Source organism: Oncorhynchus clarkii, chromosome 20 (genome assembly GCF_045791955.1).
Source record: "Oncorhynchus clarkii lewisi isolate Uvic-CL-2024 chromosome 20, UVic_Ocla_1.0, whole genome shotgun sequence".
NCBI lineage: Eukaryota > Metazoa > Chordata > Actinopteri > Salmoniformes > Salmonidae > Oncorhynchus > Oncorhynchus clarkii.
The window spans coordinates 21,191,351-21,211,821 of record NC_092166.1 but is presented as its reverse complement, the minus strand read 5'-3'; the positions used below and the strand labels follow the sequence as shown (position 1 = coordinate 21,211,821).

At 42.0% G+C, this 20,471-nt stretch overlaps 1 protein-coding gene across 2 annotated transcripts in view; it reads left to right on the top strand.

Annotated features, from left to right (window-relative positions):
• The window catches only part of LOC139377319 (tenascin-N-like), a 41,473-nt gene extending 21,763 nt beyond the window's left edge, over nt 1-19,710 (top strand). Inside the window, exons 7-20 of one of the 2 annotated variants that reach the window (XM_071120336.1) lie at nt 3,700-3,963; nt 5,245-5,508; nt 6,416-6,679; nt 7,672-7,935; nt 8,760-9,023; nt 10,016-10,279; nt 11,104-11,367; nt 11,723-11,853; nt 15,061-15,199; nt 15,492-15,643; nt 15,797-15,893; nt 16,114-16,278; nt 16,555-16,718; nt 17,915-18,722. In XM_071120336.1, the coding sequence (XP_070976437.1) occupies nt 3,700-3,963; nt 5,245-5,508; nt 6,416-6,679; nt 7,672-7,935; nt 8,760-9,023; nt 10,016-10,279; nt 11,104-11,367; nt 11,723-11,853; nt 15,061-15,199; nt 15,492-15,643; nt 15,797-15,893; nt 16,114-16,278; nt 16,555-16,718; nt 17,915-18,040 (2,822 nt within the window). In that variant the 3' untranslated portion in view covers nt 18,041-18,722. Of the gene's footprint in view, nt 1-3,699; nt 3,964-5,244; nt 5,509-6,415; nt 6,680-7,671; nt 7,936-8,759; nt 9,024-10,015; nt 10,280-11,103; nt 11,368-11,722; nt 11,854-15,060; nt 15,200-15,491; nt 15,644-15,796; nt 15,894-16,113; nt 16,279-16,554; nt 16,719-17,914 lie in introns of both variants that reach the window. The other variant, XM_071120337.1, reaches the window with a different exon arrangement.
• The last annotated feature ends 761 nt before the right edge of the window (nt 19,711-20,471 follow it).

The following is a 20,471-nucleotide window of genomic DNA, read 5'->3' as shown; positions in this document are numbered from 1 at the left end:
GTTTTTCTTTAAGAAGCCCTCCTGTTCTCCACTCATTACCTGTATTAACTACACCTGTTTGAACTCGTTACCTGTATAAAAGACACCTGTCCACACACTCAATCAAACAGACTCCAACCTCTCCACAATGGCCAAGACCAGAGAGCTGTGTAAGGACATCAGGGATAAAATTGTAGACCTGCACAAGGCTGGGATGGACTACAGGACAATAGGCAAGCAGCTTGGTGAGAAGGCAACAACTGTTGGCGCAATTATTAGAAAATGGAAGAAGTTCAAGATGAGGGTCAATCACCCTCGGTCTGGGGCTCCATGCAAGATCTCACCTCGTGGGGCATCAATGATCATGAGGAAGGTGAGGGATCAGCCCAGAACTACACGGCAGGACCTGGTCAATGACTTGAAGAGAGCTGGGTCCACAGACTCAAGAAAACCATTAGTAACACACTACGCCGTCATGGATTAAAATCCTGCAGCGCACACAAGGTCCCCCTGCTCAAGCCAGCGCATGTCCAGGCCCGTCTGAAGTTTGCCAATGACCATCTGGATGATCCAGAGGAGGAATGGGAGAAGGTCATGTGGTCTGATGAGACAAAAATAGAGCTTTTTGGTCTAAACTCAACTCGCAGTGTTTGGAGGAAGAAGAAGGATGAGTACAACCCCAAGAACACCATGCCAACCGTGAAGCATGGAGGTGGAAACATCATTCTTTGGGGATGCTTTTCTGCACCGTATTGAGGGGAGGATGGATGGGGCCATGTATTGCGAGATCTTGGCCAACAACCTCCTTCCCTCAGTAAGAGCATTGAAGATGGGTCGTGGCTGGGTCTTCCAGCACGACAACGACCCGAAACACACAGCCAGGGCAACTAAGGAGTTGCTCCGTAAGAAGCATCTCAAAGTCCTGGAGTGACCTAGCCAGTCTCCAGACCTGAACCCAATAGAAATTCTTTGGAGGGAGCTGAAAGTCCGTATTGCCCAGCGACAGCCCCGAAACCTGAAGGATCTGGAGAAGGTCTGTAGGGAGGAGTGGGCCAAAAGCCCTGCTGCAGTGTGCGCAAACCTGGTCAAAAACTACAGGAAACGTATGATCTCTGTAATTGCAAACAAAGGTTTCTGTACCAAATATTAAGTTCTGCTTTTCTGATGTATCAAATACTTATGTCATGCAATAAAATGCAAATGAATTACTTAAAAATCATACAATGTGACTTTCTGGATTTTTGTTTTAGATTCCGTCTCTCACAGTTGAAGTGTACCTATGATAAAAATCACAGACTTTGTAAGTAGGAAAACCTGCCATATCGGCAGTGTATCAAATACTTGTTCTCCCCACTGTATATACATATATGCCATTTATCAGACACTTTTATCCAAAGCAAATTACAGTCATGCGTGCATGCATTTTAAGCATGCAAATACTATCATGCCATTTTATTCAATGGCTACAAAGGGCTCTCTCTTCTACTGTGTGGTCATCATAAATCCTTATTTCATAGACAATGAAACAGTGGAGTACAGTGCTAGACCTTCACACGTTTCCCAGGGCGCAGTTAGGAGACATGAATTATAGCGAGCTATTACAGCATCTGAACAAGCCAAAATCGTCATAGTGACCTGCCAGAGGATTGTAAGGCTAATAAACACAACATAGTTGTCTGCTGGTGTTACCTAATAAGATTCAATCAAGTTTACACAGGAGCGGTCGTATAACCAGAAGCAGCTGCATAGCTAGGTGAAAGCCAGGGAAAGTGTTTGCCTTCATGCTATATGGTCCCTGGACTCGAAGGTCCTGTGGAGCTGTGGAGTACAGCCGGGCTGCAGTTGGTACGTACAGTAAGTGGAGGCGGACTCTGGAGCCCTTAGTCCTTATTCTTCAGAGTTATTCTGAGGTGCTGAAGTTACTAATCTCTTCTTCCCCTAATAAATATCTTCAGAAATAGTTATGAGCTGCTAATTTCAGTGTGGGTGGACTTTAGGTCTATACATACCTGTACATAACCATGTACACTGCTGTTAAGAAAAATGGCACCCTTCTGATTGGCCCGGGACGATACCAGTATCGCGATACTCGTTAGTATCGTGGCAAGGAAACAAAACACGAAGCGGATTAAATCCTTTAGAAAACAGCCCTAATGTAGGAAACAAACATCATTATGTTGTCATCCAGATTCACATGTATTTATTTTCCAAGCTACAGTATTTATTTTATTTTATTTTACCTTTATTTAACGAGGTAGGCTAGTTGAGAACAAGTTCTCATTTGCAATTGCGACCTGGCCAAGATAAAGCGTAGCAATTCGACACATACAACAACACAGTTACACGTGGAATAAACAAAACATACAGTCAATAAAAGAAAACAAAAAGTATATTTACAGTGAGTGCAAATGAGGTAATTTAAGGAAATAAATAGGCCACAGTGGCGAAGTATAGCACGCAATATTTTACATACCAAAGAGTTTGATCTGCTCCGGGTTTTCATTTTCGCCATGGAAAGAATATTGCGATACTGGTATCGTCCGGCCCTACCTTCTGACACAGCTCTCCCTTGGGCTCCTCGGGCACTCAACTTTCTGCCGTCACTGCCCGTTTAAGTAAGGCTATCGTGTAAATGCAGCTCGCTCCCCAGGCGGTAAGGCCTGTAAGGAGGTCTATGATGGAATAGCTGTTTTCCACATGGTAAACCACAACCAGTGTTTTGTAGTCTCCCACTCAGCCACTGTGGCGGCAGAACCTTGAGCTAACCCAATCCGTCATAAGCCACGGCCTCGCCAGGCTGTCTTCAGCCTCTCCCACGGAAATAAAACACCTACCAAAGTGCTGATCTGTTCAAGCATGAACAACCATGCATTGCAGAGGATGATAAAGCTGTAGCATGTGTGTCTGTCTGCATTTTTGTAAGAAAGATATTTCTGACAAGTGCTCCCTTTTGCAGGGAAATTAAGGTCTCAGCTTGGGACAACAGAGAAAAGGCTTAACTCATACACTGTACACATGCTTTTCTCAAAGTCTACTGCTACTTTGTTAATTAACTTGTTGGCATTTTCTTGCGACTAATCTCTTTGAGCTTGACGAGCAATGTACACACATACAGTGGCAAAAAGACAACAGCTAAACCCTATATGTGGCTCCCATTCCCAGAACGTTGTCTTTGGATGCATCATTAATCAGTTTTCATGATGCGGATAGCGCGGTGACAAAGAGCTGACCTTGGCGGAGTCATGGAGGAAAAGCCCAATGATGATTTCTTTTACACGTTTTCTCACTTCCTCTCTCTCTCTCTCTCTCTCTCTCTCTCTCTCTCAATGTCACGCTTTCCTTACTCCAGCGACCACCATATAACTGCAACCCCATTCCCCTCACTCATTCTGCTCTGCTCTGTGCTCCGGTCTGGATCCCCCCTGTCAGTGTGCCCACATCCGCCATATTTCTTCTCTGTCCTCTCATACCTTAAGCCCACTGACCTCCTCCTGTTTCCTCACAGAGAGAGAGAGAGCCTGTCTGTGTTCGTCTTCCAGCCTGCTACTAGGACCTCTGTCTGCCCATAAGAATGTATTTTTCCACAGTTGAATGACCGACTTGAAAAAAAGTCTTCAAAAATGCTTCAATAGTGTTTTATAAACCATATGAGTGTCGGTATAGAAAATAAATATGCTTTACACAGCATCTCGCCTGGCTCCATCCTCATTATATCAACAGATCTTGACGCTCCTACGAACCTCTTGACCAAAGAAGTGACAGAGGACACTGCTACCGTGGAATGGCAGAAGGTACAAGCAGAGATCGACGGCTACGTGATCAGCTACAGCTCTGCTGAGGGCTCCAGTGGGGAGATCACTGTGGGGGCAGACAGCAGCTCCTACAGGCTGACTGGGCTGAGGCCTGGAGTCATCTACACAGTCTACATCTGGGCTGTCAAGGGCTCCCGGGTCAGCAGGAAGAGCTCCACAGAAGCTGAGACAGGTAAACTGTTGTGACTCTGATAGCATAATAATTAAACAATTAAATAATTGAATAGTGATCACGTTGTTTTTGTTTCCGTTCTAGAAATAGTCTTAAGTGACGTCTGTCTTTATGTTTTGATTCTGATGGCTTATGGATGAATAGGAGAGATCTTCTCATCCTATGCTTTCTGTAGGTCCTTTGACAATCCTTTTCTTTTGGGCTATTGTGGATAGTTCTTCGGGCTGTATTTTCACTTTTTAAAGGATGGACTTTACACAATGGCAACATGGTAAAAAAACAACAACTGTTAGGCAGACTTTCACCCTCCGATCTTTTGTGCATATTTCTCTTCCTCACATCTTTGCCAAGAGGGACACTCTCACTCAGACCTGTACTGGGAAGCTATTTTAAGTAATTAGGGTAAATACTTATTTTGACATGAGTTTAGCTTAGCCTAGCATTGTGGAACATGTTTGTGAGAATGTTTTGGCGACAACAGAGGAGATTTAACTCAAAGGGAACTAGCAAGTATTTTTTTTCTCATTTAATTCTCAAGTGCAATACCAGATGACGCCTTCCGTCAGGAAATAGAGACTATAGAAAAGCACTGCGTAGTAAATGTCCTCTTGGCTCTCACATCGCAAAAATATCATCACCCAGTGCTACTGTACTTTCTAAATCAATGTATGTTTTCTCCCCCACAATTCCATTGATACCCAAAGTGAACAATCCGCTACATTAGGTTGTAGGTGACGTGGCGTTGTCTGGCCTTCAGGGACTGTTGGTGTGGGACATTGTGTTAATGGAAGCCTACAGCTGCGTAGTTATGGACACCTGTTTCAGTGAGAAAACGACTGAAAAAGACATAGTACACTAACCTGTCCCATAAGTCAAATAACGGGATTCCACATGAATAGAAACATCCGAAAGGGGTGAAATACACGCACGGCCACGTCAGCAGGCAGCGCTCCCCCTGTTTCCTCTGCTGACTGGTTCGGGGTAGATGGGGCAGGGTAGGATTTCTGGATCAGTGAACGTAAATTAACTGTGATACCGGACTGTGGGAAGCTTTCTGCTCTCAAACAAGAGGCTAAATTGAGTCTTAAGTGGACACTGATATTTGATTTAAAAATGTCTGAAAATGTATTGGCGAAAGCCAAAAGCCGACACGCGTTGGTTTTACTTTGAAAAAGAAAGAAAGTAACATAATCCCGAACACATATAGCCTTTAGTGCCTGATACTTACATAGTTTATACTGAAACTAATGTACCTACTTACTTATACTGATACCTTTTCAGATCTGGATGCTCCTGCTAACCTGTTGACCAGAGAAGTGACAGAGGACACAACGACAGTAACATGGGAAAAAGTCCAGGCTGAAATTGACAGCTATGTGATCAGCTACACCTCTGCTGAGGGCTCCAGTGGGGAGATCCATGTGGGGGCAGACAGTAGCTCCTACAGGCTGACTGGGCTGAGGCCTGGAGTCATCTACACAGTCTACATCTGGGCTGTCAAGGGCTCCCGGGTCAGCAGGAAGAGCTCCACTGTAGCTGAAACAGGTCACTAACTTGTATTTTAATTTAAAGGGTCAAAAAAACATGTGGATATCACAGGGGGCTGCTGAGGGGAGGACGGCTTATAATAAAGTTTCGAGTGGAGTCAATAGAATGGCATCATGGAAATCATGAGTTTGATGTATTTGATACCATTGCAGTGATTCCGCTCCAGCCATTACCACAAGCCTGTCCTCCCCAATTAAGGTGTCACCAACCTCCTGTGGTGGATATGGCAGTTACTTAGAATAGGACACATTTGTAATAGATCTGGGACTATAAAAAGGAGTGTGTACTACAACAAATTATCACTCAAACTTGTTTCACTCGTCCTTAGTCATACCTCAACTGACCATCACAGATAATTATGTTTTCAAACAATATGTTATACATAAAGGGACATTCCACTCCAAAATGTAGGTTTGTCAGATGTTTTTTAGACATAAAAAGAATGTCAAGAGGAGTCCACATCCCACGCCATTGGTTGCGTAGATCCAGCAAGTTACATTCCTTAACCCCAAATTAAAAGAAAAGATAAGCACTGCAAAGCTGGAAATTACGTGGTGCTTATCTTTCCTAGTCATTTAGAGGTTTGGCATATAGCTAGAACTACAAAACTGATGGCCTGGGATGGGAACCTATCTCAACAGAAGACCACTTTTGAGGTCTAAAAACACAAGACAAAATCTGATTTTGGAGAATAATTCCTCAAATATAAGACTGTAAATTGTATGCAAAATACTTGTGATACTTCTAAACAAATCTTTACTAGAGAAATATTTTGCCTGTCACAGAGTCATTTTTTTTTGCACTTGTGAAAATGTGCAACATAACATTATTTCTCCTAGAGGGAAAAAAAATAACAGCATGGAACACTAATATGATATTAACCCATTTACTAATGTCTCTCCAGATCTGGATGCTCCTACTAACCTCTTGACCAGAGAAGTGACCGAGGATACAGCCGATGTGTCGTGGGACAGACCTCTAGCGGACATCGACGGCTACATGATCAGCTACAGCTCTGCTGAGGGCTCCAGTGGGGAGATCCCTGTGGGGGCAGACAGCAGCTCCTACAGGCTGACTGGGCTGAGGCCTGGAGTCATCTACACAGTCTACATCTGGGCTGTCAAGGGCTCCAGGGTCAGCAGGAAGAGCTCCACTGTAGCTGAAACAGGTCACTAACTAGTCTCATACTTTTTGAGTGTGAGGGGTGAGATCCCACACACTGTAGAGATGTTAGTTTAGGGTTTGTCTTTGTTCAAGTTTCCATAACCTGTAGGTAGGTAGAACTGAGGTCTGAGCAGACAATTCAGAGCTTCTGCTCCTTTTTATAACCTGTAGGGAACACAATATATGATCTATACTTGTCATGTAGGTTTGTTACTTATGGGTGGCACAAATTGGGATATGGGGAAGTGGAATGTGCAGGGTATATGCAAATGAAATACTGTAGTATAACATTTAAGTTATAATGCCAGAGAAGCCAGTGTTTGGACAATATATTACCACGGGTGTTGTTAGGCCTAAGTCGAAGTTGTGTAATACTATAGTAATTACTTTAGTGTTTTTGCGGACTGTAGTGTTTTATTGACATTACGGTAGTATTTACTGTAGTTTTGTGGCATGTAGTATACTGTATTATTTACTATATTATTGTAAAAAAGGATATAGTAAGTACTACAAATGACCAAGGGATACTACATTGTGTAGTATAATATACTACAGTATATTACAGTTTACATCAGAATTCCATTGTATATAATGTAGTATTCTATAGTAAACTGTAGTATTTGTTCATGTCCAACTATGTGCCTAAATCCCAAATGAATGGAAAAGAAAATAACTGTCTAAATTCATAATTTAAGATAGTGCCTATATTATGCATTCTTTTGGGATTTGGGACGAGGCACATGGCTAGATCTACACAACAAATGTCAAGGCACATGGACTTAAATATCAATATTAGACCATTTCTTTGGCCTGAAAACCTCTGACAAACTTTGATTTTGGTGTATGAAATGTCCCTTTAAAATCTCTCTTATACAATGAGAGTGATTTACAGCTCTCTTAGGTAAAGCAGGTCTTGAAACAGTAAATTAATTAAATGTCACAATCTTCATGACATGACACAGAAGAGCATTAACCCTTATATCAATGGTTCTCCAGATCTGGATGCTCCTACTAATCTCTTGACCAGAGAAGTGACCGAGGATACAGCCGATGTGTCGTGGGACAGACCTCTAGCGGACATCGACGGCTACGTGATCAGCTACAGCTCTGCTGAGGGCTCCAGTGGGGAGATCCCTGTGGGGGCAGACAGCAGCTCCTACAGGCTGACTGGGCTGAGGCCTGGAGTCATCTACACAGTCTACATCTGGGCTGTCAAGGGCTCCCGGGTCAGCAGGAAGAGCTCCACTGTAGCTGAAACAGGTCACTAACTAGTCTCATACTTTTTGAGTGTGAGGGGTGAGATCCCACACACTGTAGAGATGTTTATGAGTCATCTTTGTTCAAGTTTCCATAACCTGTAGGTAGGTAGGACTGAGGTCTGAACAGACAGTTCAGAGCTTCTGCTCCTTTTTATAACCTGTAGGGAACACAATATATGATCTATACTTGTCATGTAGGTTTGTTACTTATGGGCGACACAAATTGGGATATGGGGGACTGGAATGGGCAATGTATTTGCAAATGCAATACTGTAATTTAATATACTATATTAATTACTTTAGTGCTTTTGCAGAGTGCAGTGTTTTATTGACATTACTGTAGTATTTACTGTAGTTTTGCAGTCTGTAATATACTGTTGTATTTACTATATTATTCTACAATATACTACAGAATTATATAGTAAGTACCACACATGACCGAGGGATCTACATTGTGTAGTACAATATACTACAGTATACTACAGAATTCTATAGTAAGTAATGTAGTATTCTATAGTAAACTGTAGTATTTGTTCATGTTCAACTATGTGCCTAAATCCCAAATGAATAGAAAAGAAAAACTGTCCTAATTCATAATTTAAGATAGTGCCTACATTTTACATTATTTTGGGATTTGGGATGATGGCACATGGGTACAGTAGATCTACACAACAAATGGCAAGGCACATGGACTTATATTATATTATATTATATTAAACAATTTATGAGGCCTGATCAACTCTGACAAACTTTGATTTTGGTGTGTGAACTGACTTCATGACATGACACAGAAGAGCATTAACCCTTATATCAATGGTTCTCCAGATCTGGATGCTCCTACTAACCTCTTGACCAGAGAAGTGGCCGAGGATACAGCCGATGTGTCGTGGGACAGACCTCTAGCGGACATCGACGGCTACATGATCAGCTACAGCTCTGCTGAGGGCTCCAGTGGGGAGATCCCTGTGGGGGCAGACAGCAGCTCCTACAGGCTGACTGGGCTGAGGCCTGGAGTCATCTACACAGTCTACATCTGGGCTGTCAAGGGCTCCAGGGTCAGCAGGAAGAGCTCCACTGTAGCTGAAACAGGTCACTAACTAGTCTCATACTTTTTGAGTGTGAGGGGTGAGATCCCACACACTGTAGAGATGTTAGTTTATGGTTTGTCTTTGTTCAAGTTTCCATACCTGTAGGTAGGTAGGACTGAGGTCTGAGCAGACAGTTCAGAGCTTCTGCTCCTTTTTATAACCTGTAGGGAACACAACATATGATCTATACTTGTCATGTAGGTTTGTTACTTATGGGTGGCACAAATTGGGATATGGGGAAGTGGAATGTGCAGGGTATATGCAAATTAAATACTGTAGTATAACATTTAAGTTATAATGCCAGAGAAGCCAGTGTTTGGAGGATATATTACCACGGGTGTTGTTAGGCCTAAGTCGAAGTTGTGTAATACTATAGTAATTACTTTAGTGTTTTTGCGGACTGTAGTGTTTTATTGACATTACGGTAGTATTTACTGTAGTTTTGTGGCATGTAGTATACTGTATTATTTACTATATTATTGTAAAAAAGGATATAGTAAGTACTACAAATGACCAAGGGATACTACATTGTGTAGTATAATATACTACAGTATATTACAGTTTACATCAGAATTCCATTGTATATAATGTAGTATTCTATAGTAAACTGTAGTATTTGTTCATGTCCAACTATGTGCCTAAATCCCAAATGAATGGAAAAGAAAATAACTGTCTAAATTCATAATTTAAGATAGTGCCTATATTATGCATTCTTTTGGGATTTGGGATGAGGGCACATGGCTAGATCTACACAACAAATGGCAAGGCACATGGACTTAAATATCAATATTAGACCATTTATTTGGCCTGAAAACCTCTGACAAACTTTGATTTTGGTGTATGAAATGTCCCTTTAAAATCTCTCTTATACAATGAGAGTGATTTACAGCTCTCTTAGGTACAGCAGGTCTTGAAACAGTAAATTAATTAAATGTCACAATCTTCATGACATGACACAGAAGAGCATTAACCCTTATATCAATGGTTCTCCAGATCTGGATGCTCCTACTAACCTCTTGACCAGAGAAGTGACCGAGGATACAGCCGATGTGTCGTGGGACAGACCTCTAGCGGACATCGACGGCTACGTGATCAGCTACAGCTCTGCTGAGGGCTCCAGTGGGGAGATCCCTGTGGGGGCAGACAGCAGCTCCTACAGGCTGACTGGGCTGAGGCCTGGAGTCATCTACACAGTCTACATCTGGGCTGTCAAGGGCTCCCGGGTCAGCAGGAAGAGCTCCACTGTAGCTGAAACAGGTCACTAACTAGTCTCATACTTTTTGAGTGTGAGGGGTGAGATCCCACACACTGTAGAGATGTTTATGAGTCATCTTTGTTCAAGTTTCCATAACCTGTAGGTAGGTCGGACTGAGGTCTGAACAGACAGTTCAGAGCTTCTGCTCCTTTTTATAACCTGTAGGGAACACAATATATGATCTATACTTGTCATGTAGGTTTGTTACTTATGGGCGACACAAATTGGGATATGGGGGACTGGAATGGGCAATGTATTTGCAAATGCAATACTGTAATTTAATATACTATATTAATTACTTTAGTGTTTTTGCAGAGTGCAGTGTTTTATTGACATTACTGTAGTATTTACTGTAGTTTTGCAGTCTGTAATATACTGTTGTATTTACTATATTATTCTACAATATACTACAGAATTATATAGTAAGTACCACACATGACCGAGGGTACTACATTGTGTAGTACAATATACTACAGTATACTACAGAATTCTATAGTAAGTAATGTAGTATTCTATAGTAAACTGTAGTATTTGTTCATGTTCAACTATGTGCCTAAATCCCAAATGAATAGAAAAGAAAAACTGTCCTAATTCATAATTTAAGATAGTGCCTACATTTTACATTATTTTGGGATTTGGGATGATGGCACATGGGTACAGTAAATCTACACAACAAATGGCAAGGCACATGGACTTATATTATATTATATTATATTAAACAATTTATGAGGCCTGATAATCTCTGACAAACTTTGATTTTGGTGTGTGAACTGACTTCATGACATGACACAGAAGAGCATTAACCCTTATATCAATGGTTCTCCAGATCTGGATGCTCCTACTAACCTCTTGACCAGAGAAGTGACCGAGGATACAGCCGATGTGTCGTGGGACAGACCTCTAGCGGACATCGACGGCTACATGATCAGCTACAGCTCTGCTGAGGGCTCCAGTGGGGAGATCCCTGTGGGGGCAGACAGCAGCTCCTACAGGCTGACTGGGCTGAGGCCTGGAGTCATCTACACAGTCTACATTTGGGCTGTCAAGGGCTCCCGGGTCAGCAGGAAGAGCTCCACACCAGCTGAGACAGGTTATCTATTTGCCCTGGGGCTCCAGTTGACAGCCAAGTCTTTTCATGATAATTCCACGCATTCATTGTCCAATGAGGCAGATAGTCATTACTGAACAGGAGCTTATCTTGTGGAGGCATAATCATTGAGGAGCTGCAGGTTCCTCCACTCTTACTGGAATGCTGGTCAACTCTGACTAACAGTTCAAGGATCTGCTCATTATGTGAGACATGTACAGTGACCTTTTTTGGAGAATAGAGATGGAGGAATGAAAGGCATGATAAATTATACAGAATCTTATTCAATGACTGCAACTGAACATATTCACGTTTTCATTTGACTGAATTGCTTATGTTTTGGATCTTCTCTTCATAGAAATTGATTCGCCTAAGAACCTAAAAGCGTCAGATGTTAAGCTGGACGCTGCGACCCTGACCTGGACTGCTCCCTTAGCCAGAATCGATGGCTACATCCTCACATTCAGAGCTGAGGATGGCACATTGAAGGTACTTTGATTCTCACATGGTTCACCCTCTAGTAGTTGTAAACAGTGATGTATCCAATGTTATGACATCTGTGCATAGCTATATAAATCTATTATCATTGTCAGTTATGTTTTTTATCTTTTAGTATTGACGATCACAATGACCTTTCATCCTTTTGGTATTTGGTATTTTATTAGGATCCCCAGTAGCTGTTGCGAAATCAGCAGCTACTCATCCTGGAGTCCACACAAAACACGAAACATGACATAATACAGAACATTAATAAACAAAAAACAGCTCAAGGACAGAACTACATACATTTAAAAACTGGCACACATAACCTACATATCAATAAATACACACAATATCTAGGTCAAATAGGGGAGAGGCGTTGAGGTGTTGCTTTAACAGTTTTTTTAAACAATGTTTACTGTTCATTTGAGCAATATGAGATGGGAGTTCCATGCAGCACTTGACCATGTGGCTGGACAATAATCAAGATAAGACAAAACTAGAGCCCGCAGGATATGCTTTTTGGAGTGTGATGTCAGAGAAGCAGAGCATCTCTTTATAATGGACATGCCTCTCCCCATCTGTACAACCATTGAATCTATGTGTTTTGACCATGACAGTTTAGTCTCCTCAACTTGTTCAACAGCCACACCATGCATTACCAGATCCAGCTGAGGTCTAGAGCTTATGGAATAATTTGTACCAAATACAATGCTCTTACTTTTAGAGATGTTCAAGACCAGTTTATTACTGGCCAGCCATTCCAAAACTGACTGCAACTCCTTCAGGGTTTCAGTGACTTAGCTGTGGTTGCTGACATGTACAGTGCCTTCGGAAAGTATTCAGACCCCTTGACTTTTTTGTTTGTTAGGTTACAGCCTTATTCTAAAATTGATTAAAATGTTTTTTCCCTCATCAATCTACACGCAATACCCCATAAAGACAACGCAAGCACAGGTTTTTAGACATTTTAGCCAATTTATTCAAAATAAAACAACTGAAATATTACATTTAAATAAGTATTCAGACCTTTTACTCAGTATTTTGTTGAAGCACCTTTGGCAGCGATTACAGACTCGAGTCTTCTTGGTTATGACGCGACAAGCTTGGCACACCTGTATTTGGGAAGTTTCTCCCATTCGTTTCTGCAGATCCTCTCAAGCGCTATCAGGTTCTCTTCATCTCTTCAGAGATGTTCGACTAGGTTTAAGTCCGGTCTCCGATTGGGTCACTCAAGGACATTCAGACATGTCCTGAAGCCACTCTTGCATTGTATTGGCTTTGTGCTTAGGGTCGTTGTCCTGTTGGAAGGTAGAACCTTCGCCCCAGTCTGAGGTCCTGAGCGCTCTGGAGCAGGTTTTCATTAAGGAATTTTCTGCACTTTGCTCCGTTTATCTTTTCCTTGATTTTGACTGGTCTTCCAGTCCATGCCTTTGAAAAACATCCCCACAGCATGATGCTGCCACCACCATGCTTTACCATAGGGATGGTGCCAGGTTTCCTCCAGATGTGACGCTTGGCATTCAGGCCAAAGAGTTTAATCTTGGTTTCATCAGACCTGTTCTGAAAGTCTTTAGGTGCCTTTTGGCAAACTCCAAGCAGGCTGTCATGTGCCTTTTACTGAGGAGTGGCTTCTGACTGGGTTATTGGTTACCTCCCTGACCAAGGCCCTTCTCCCCCGACTGCTCAGTTTGGCCGGGCGGCCAGCTCTAGGAACTTCTTCAATTTAAGAATGATGGAGGCCACTGTGTTGTTGGGGACCTTCAATGCCGCAGAAATGTTTTGGTACCCTTCCCCAGATCTCCGCCTCGACACAATCGTGTCTCAGAGCTCTACGGACAATTCCTTCAACCTCATGGCTTGGTTTTGGTGCTGACATGCATTGTCAACTGTGTGCCTTTCCAAATCATGTCCAATCAATTGAATTGACCACAGTGGACTCCAATGAAGTTAAGAAATATCTCAAGGATGGTCAATGGAAACAGGATGCACATGAGCTCAATTTCGAGAGTCATACCAAAGGGTCTGAATACTTATGTAAATAAGGTATTTTTCCCCCTTTTTTTCTGTTTGTCATTATGGGTTGGGTCATCAGCATACATGGACACACAGGATTTGTTTAATGCCAGTCGCAGGTCATTGGTAAAAAGGGAAAGAGTAGAAGGCCTAGAGAGCTGCCCTGCGGTACACCACACTCTGCCTGTTTGACATTAGAGAGGCTTCCATTAAAGAAAACCCTCTGAGTGCTAATAGATAGATAGTTCTGAATCCACAATATGGCAGAGTTTGAAAAGCCATGAAACACATGTTTTCTCAACAACAGGTTATGGTCAATAATATCAAATGCAGCACTGAAATCTAACTGTACAGCTCCCACAATCTTCTTATTATCAATTTCTTTCAACCAATACACTAAGCATATGAGCGAGCAAAACAGCACCCCTCTGTCTTACTATATGTAGCCCATGTATCTGATATTGTCTGGCCTGAAATAGTATGACATGCCATTTTCTTTTTGATACATGGTCTACACATAAAAGGCCATTTATGCTTGATCATTAAATGTGGTCAGAGGGTGTATGGAGGGTGTGAAGCAATTGAGGAGCCTCCGGAGGCATGCAGAGGCCAAATTGTGCGGGGCACCGCATTGCTGTGCGTCTCCCACATTTTCTAACAATGTGGTGTGCTCTGTAGAGTTCTGCATTGACATGATTGGTTGAAGGTAGGTGAGGGCGGGAGGTCCTGTATAAACACAAACTCACGTCCATGACAATTTACGTAACAACAGCTCTGCTCTGCTCCGTGAAGCGCAAGAAGTATGAATAACCTGACTTCTGCAGAGGCCGTATTACAATGAAGACTTAGGATTGACCATGCAGCGCCTTTTATGAGACAGAGCGGCGCTGTTTCACTCGCTTAGATCTTTTATCTGAGATTGATGTCTTTCTGTCAGCACGCATCTCCGGCAAATAAATTATCTATATTTTAAGGGCAAGGAGGTACTGTGGGGCAGACCAGGCCCCCTAAGGCCCGTCCATAACACCGGGCCTGATTTTATATAAGGTGTGCATCTTGTGCAAAAAAGAAATACTGTGTATATACCCCTGACCTCTAGTAGCAAAATATTGTAAAATCAACATAAATGGTCTTGAATTCTGTGTCAGTGACTCTTCTTTGTCCCAGCCAAGGATTATAATTCCTCTGTGTTCTGAATAGACTTTGGAGAAGAAGCTGAGGGAAGGAGAGAGCAGGTTTGCCATGTCAGGCCTGGAGATGGGAAAGAACTATATTGTTACCCTCCTCGCTTACAGAGGAGCAAAGAGGAGCAGAGTGATAGAGACCACATTCAAAACAGGTATGATGTACCCTCTATGAACTTCCTCCCTAGACCAAACTAGTCTGATTTATTCACATATCAGTGTGGAGACGTTTGCATTTCACTAAGCTCTTGTGCTATTAATGTAGTGTAATTAGTAATGTCTCATTCCTTTCTCATCTTTTAATTGGTCACTTGTGAAATATCACTGACAGGCAACCTTCTGGTCAATTTGTTTATTGCTTTATCAGGGTAAATGAGTTAACACAACTACTTTTTGCCCCCTGAAAATGAAAGCTTACTGACATCATTGTACTTGTACCTTTAACAGTGGGTTTGTTGTACCCGTTCCCCATGGACTGTACTCAGATTAAGACGAATGGTAACATGGCAAGTGGAATCTACACGATTTATATCAACAGTGATCGCACCAAGCCCATGGAAGTGTACTGTGACATGGACACTGATGGCGGTGGATGGGTGGTATGGTCAAGCTAACGTACATTATGATTCATGTTATTGATGGCTGAAAGAAAAACATGTCAGGATAGATTGAACATTACTCTCATCAATATAAACTGTCAATCAACTTTGTGTGTGAGCAGAGACTGAGATCTACGGTATATCACTCCACAGGTGTTACAAAGACGCAACAATGGACAGATGGACTTCATGAAGCGCTGGAGACCGTACATGGCCGGCTTTGGGAACATGACTGATGAGTTCTGGCTCGGTTAGTACTGTAAAGGCATCCTTTTAATCTCTTGTATCTAAATAGGACTGTTATGTCCCTAGGAGTTCCTCTCATGGAATTGAAATTGATGATGCTGATGATGATGATGATGCTGCTGCTCTGATGATGATGATGATGACGACCACAACGATGGTGATGATGACAACCACGATGATGATGATGTAAATCATCATCACAATTCTGTTACTCTAACCCATAGGTCTGGACAATATCTATGAGCTGACCAATACTCCTACCCAGTATGAGTTGCGAGTGGACCTGGGTGTGGGTTCAGAGAAGGCCTATGCCGTCTATGACAACTTCAAGATAGCCCCGGCAAAGCAGAAGTTCAAGCTGACCATCGGCAAATACAGAGGAACAGCAGGTGGACCAGCTCTTTGTATCTTTCTAACAATTTGTTAAAGCATACATGCATAAATACTCTACACATACACACCACACAAACCCAAGGCTCCAACCAACAAACATACCTATTATCACACAATACCTTGAATTCTATTTTTACAATGGTTTGCTAAAAATACATAAAAGCTGGCAGTTTGACGTCTACCTGCCATTTAGTTTTTTTTTACCACTGTCCTTCTCTGACTTGGATTGCAGTACAACAATTCTGTGAATGTGGTATATGATTGTTTTCCAGGTGATGCCATGAACTACCATCAAGGTCGCCCTTTCTCTACTGTTGACAATGACAATGACATTGCTCTTGGTAACTGCGCCCTGACTCATCGTGGCGCTTGGTGGTACAAGAACTGTCACCTTGCCAACCTGAACGGCAAATTCGGAGACAACAGACACAGCATGGTAAGAAGTGTTCTTATTTCTTATTTTTATTTCTCGTGTGTTATTGTTTTGTAGTACTACGTTGACATTGATTACTGTGTTGTTGGATTTAGAGCTGGCAAGAAAGGCGTTTCACTGTACATTCAAAACTTGAAACTTGAAGTGTGCTCTTTAGTTTTTTGGATCTAGTGGGAGATTGTTCCAGCAGATGGCAGTAATAGAATAATGTAGAATCTATGGGGGTTGTACATGAGCGTCCTGTAGGGGCTTTCCAATCTTAGTTTGAAATGGCTATGTCCTACATCTATGAACTATTTATTTTTCTTCTCAAAAAGCCTTATAAATAGAAGGGGCTAATAGATAACTTTCATTCTCAGAAAGTCTAACAAGAACTGTTGTTGTCTCACAAGAACTGTTTGTGTGTCTCTGCAAAGAAGAATGTTGGGAGAAAATGGAAGGGTATAGTTTTGTCCTGTCACCTTATACCATGTTTCTAATATGTTTCATCATTTTACGTCTGTCTTGGTGTAGTCAACACAAACAGAGTTAATAGAAGTATGCAAAGTGGATAAATCCATCCATTTACCTAATGTTTATCGATTTGAAATAGTTCCAAAATGCTCATCAGCATGTGTCAGTCAGTATCATGAAACAACTGCCTGACTGGCTAATCTAATGTGTGGCTGTGCCTCTCTTTACCGGAGACTGGATTTATATCATACCTATAACATCCATTTTTATTCCACCTTTATTTAACCAGGTAAGCCAGTTGAGAACAAGTTCTCATTTACATCTGAGACCTGGCCAAGATAAAGCAAAGCAGTGCGACACAAACAACGACACAGAGTTACACATGGAATAAACAAGCGTACAGTCAATAACACAATAGAAAAAAAGAAAGTCTATATACAGTGTGTGCAAATGGTGTGAGGAGGAAGGCAATAAATAGGCCATAGTAGTGAAGTAATTACAATTTGGTCCCATATACAACCCTCTGTGTAAAGGGTTCCACATGGAACTCAATAGGGTTCTACCTGGATCCAAAAAGGGTTCTTCAAAGTGTTCTCCTATTGGAACAGCCAAAGAACCCTTTTAGGTTCTAGAAAACCACTTTTTTTCCTCTAAGAGTGTAGGCCTATTAAAGACTGAAGCAGAATGAAAAACTGCCTGACTGTGTAATCTAATGTGTTGTCATGTGTCCCCCTAACCTCTACCAGGGTGTGAACTGGGAGCCATGGAAAGGCCACCTGATGTCTCTTGATTTCACTGAGATGAAGATCCGGCCAGTGGGCGCCGCCAGGAAGAGGAGGTCGCTTAGCAGCAGAACAGCTCCCAGAAAATAGTCCCTCTGACTAACTAAAATATTCAATGGGAACCTCATTACAAACCAGGCAGAGTAGCTAGAGCCTCAACTCTATCACAGGATTACTGTATAACTTACCTCTGTAACGTATCACATGACTGTCTTATGATGAATAGAGGTCCCCTTTGTGATAGCAAATTCATCAGGGACCCCCTCATAATCAGAACACAACTCGAGTGAGATAAAAATAGCATTCAAGGAGTTTTACTATGACTTCAGCAGTGCATGGCCAGACGAACCAAGTCTCAGGCCCTGGAAAGGAATGTTAAACATAATTTTAAAAATGTATATTGTTTGACTTTTTTTTTATCTGGCCACGGACCCCCTGTGGACCCCACTTTAAGAATCCCTGAGCTAGATGACCCATTGACACCATGTTTTTAGAATAGTTATACGGCTCTTGTTCACATTCATAACATAGCATAGACCCTGACCCTCTCTTCTAAGGTTTGGTCCCCTGCCTACCCAGCCTACTCTGAGTTAGCTAGACATCACATTTCAGATGTCATGCATAGGAAATAGAATGGATGATATGCTCCTGTGCTTGTAAGATTGTATTTTCAAATGTGTATTGTAGTTGTTGTATTATATTCATGCCACACATTCTCAGAGAAATAAAGTCCCCTCAAAAAAGTTGCTTTTTAGCTCTAGCATCTACAGTATGCCTGCAGTGTGTGAGATTGTTTTTTGAATGGGACATGGCTTTGCAAAGTTATCAAATAGATGCATTTGAGATTAACCAAGAAATTTGATTCATACTTGAATGCTACATGCTCACTCAAATTCTAAGAAGAGAATCAAAGTGGAATACATTTGACTTCATGAGATTTTTTTAATGTGCAGTTGCTCTCTTTCCCCCCCAAAAAGGTTTGACTTGCTTTTTACCATTCATGTCACGTTGTGACATAACTGCAGGGTTAACCCGATCTTCATACAGGATATTTGAAAATGGTCCCCATTTGTCTCAATTTTGAATGGACTACTATGGTTTTCTCTTTGTCAGACAGAGTCTAGGGTAGACAGACAGGGTAGCCTACACTTGAGTCGTGTATCATCTACCACAAATTAAGCGCAGCAAGTTCAGACAGGGAACCTGAGTATTGGCTCCGGTGATGCATCAGCTGACATCGCACCATTCTACAAACACTTTCTAAGAGCTGACAAAGTAAAAATCTGTTGTTCTGCCCCTGAGCAAGGCAGTTAACCCACTGTTCCCCGGGCGCCGATGACATGGATGTTGATTAAGGCAGCCTCCAGCATCTCTCTGATTCAGTGGGGTTGGGTTAAATGCGGAAGACACATTTCAGTTGAATGCATTCAGTTATACAACTGACTAGGTATCCTTATATTAATTCATTCTACGCAGCCTCTACTGCTGTTGGTCGTTCGATACCATGCGGTTGCATTTTCTGGTGAGCGCTGGTGTTCTTGGTGACATGCTAATGTTGTAATATGCATACTCACCATGTATGTCTCACCATGTATGATCATTCTTTGCTTATGCTCTGTAACCAGTGGTGACTCGTCATTTAGAGCCTCACCTGTTTTGAGCCATATCTGTAATTCTGGCATCCATTCGTGTGACATATCCATTTAGCAAACAATGTGAAAAAAAGATCCTTGACTTAATAAAGCAGCATGCAAACTTGATCTATTTCTTTGAGTAAGGCAGCTCCAAAATGCAGCTGTTTCAGCCTGGCGCAGTGCTTTCTGTGGTGGAGGGGCAGCCAGCAAAAGCACAGAGCATAGGGGTTGTTCATCTTCTCTGGTTGCGCCATGATTGGCTCAGGATTCTGTCACTCATGGGGACACGACATCACAGCAGAATCTATGGGAGAGCTAGGCAGTTCATGCCCCCTTGGGTGCTCTCAGATTTACAGCAGAAGTGCCTGTCCAAGAAGGCTCAAGGTCATTGGTCACAGATTAAATATGTCAAATCACGTAGATTTGATTGGACTGATCATGTCAACATCATACTTTAAAATCATAGCTAGCAAGCTAGATAAGCAGTGATCATCCGGAATCACGTCGACAATCTACTGGCAAATCCTATTCAATCTTTGTCATATGAAGAGAAATCAGAGATAAAACGTGTTGGTGCTCATTGGCCATTGGGCATAAACATTACACAACAAGTCGGAAATTGCAAATTTAACAATGAGTGGTTTGAAAATAATCAGTGGCTAACTGCGAGTGTCTTAAAGCAAACACTATTTTGCTTCCCCTTTCTGCTATTCGGTGCAGAGGGTGTGGTCCATGTCTGGGTTATTTTGCCATTTGTCAGTGATTTAGCTAGCAGCCAGACGGATAACAACACTGAACTCAGAAGTTCCCTTACTTAATATTATTTTCTGTTTTAACACACTCTATTTCTCTCCACTAGGAGGCAGTATTTACACGTACACTAATTG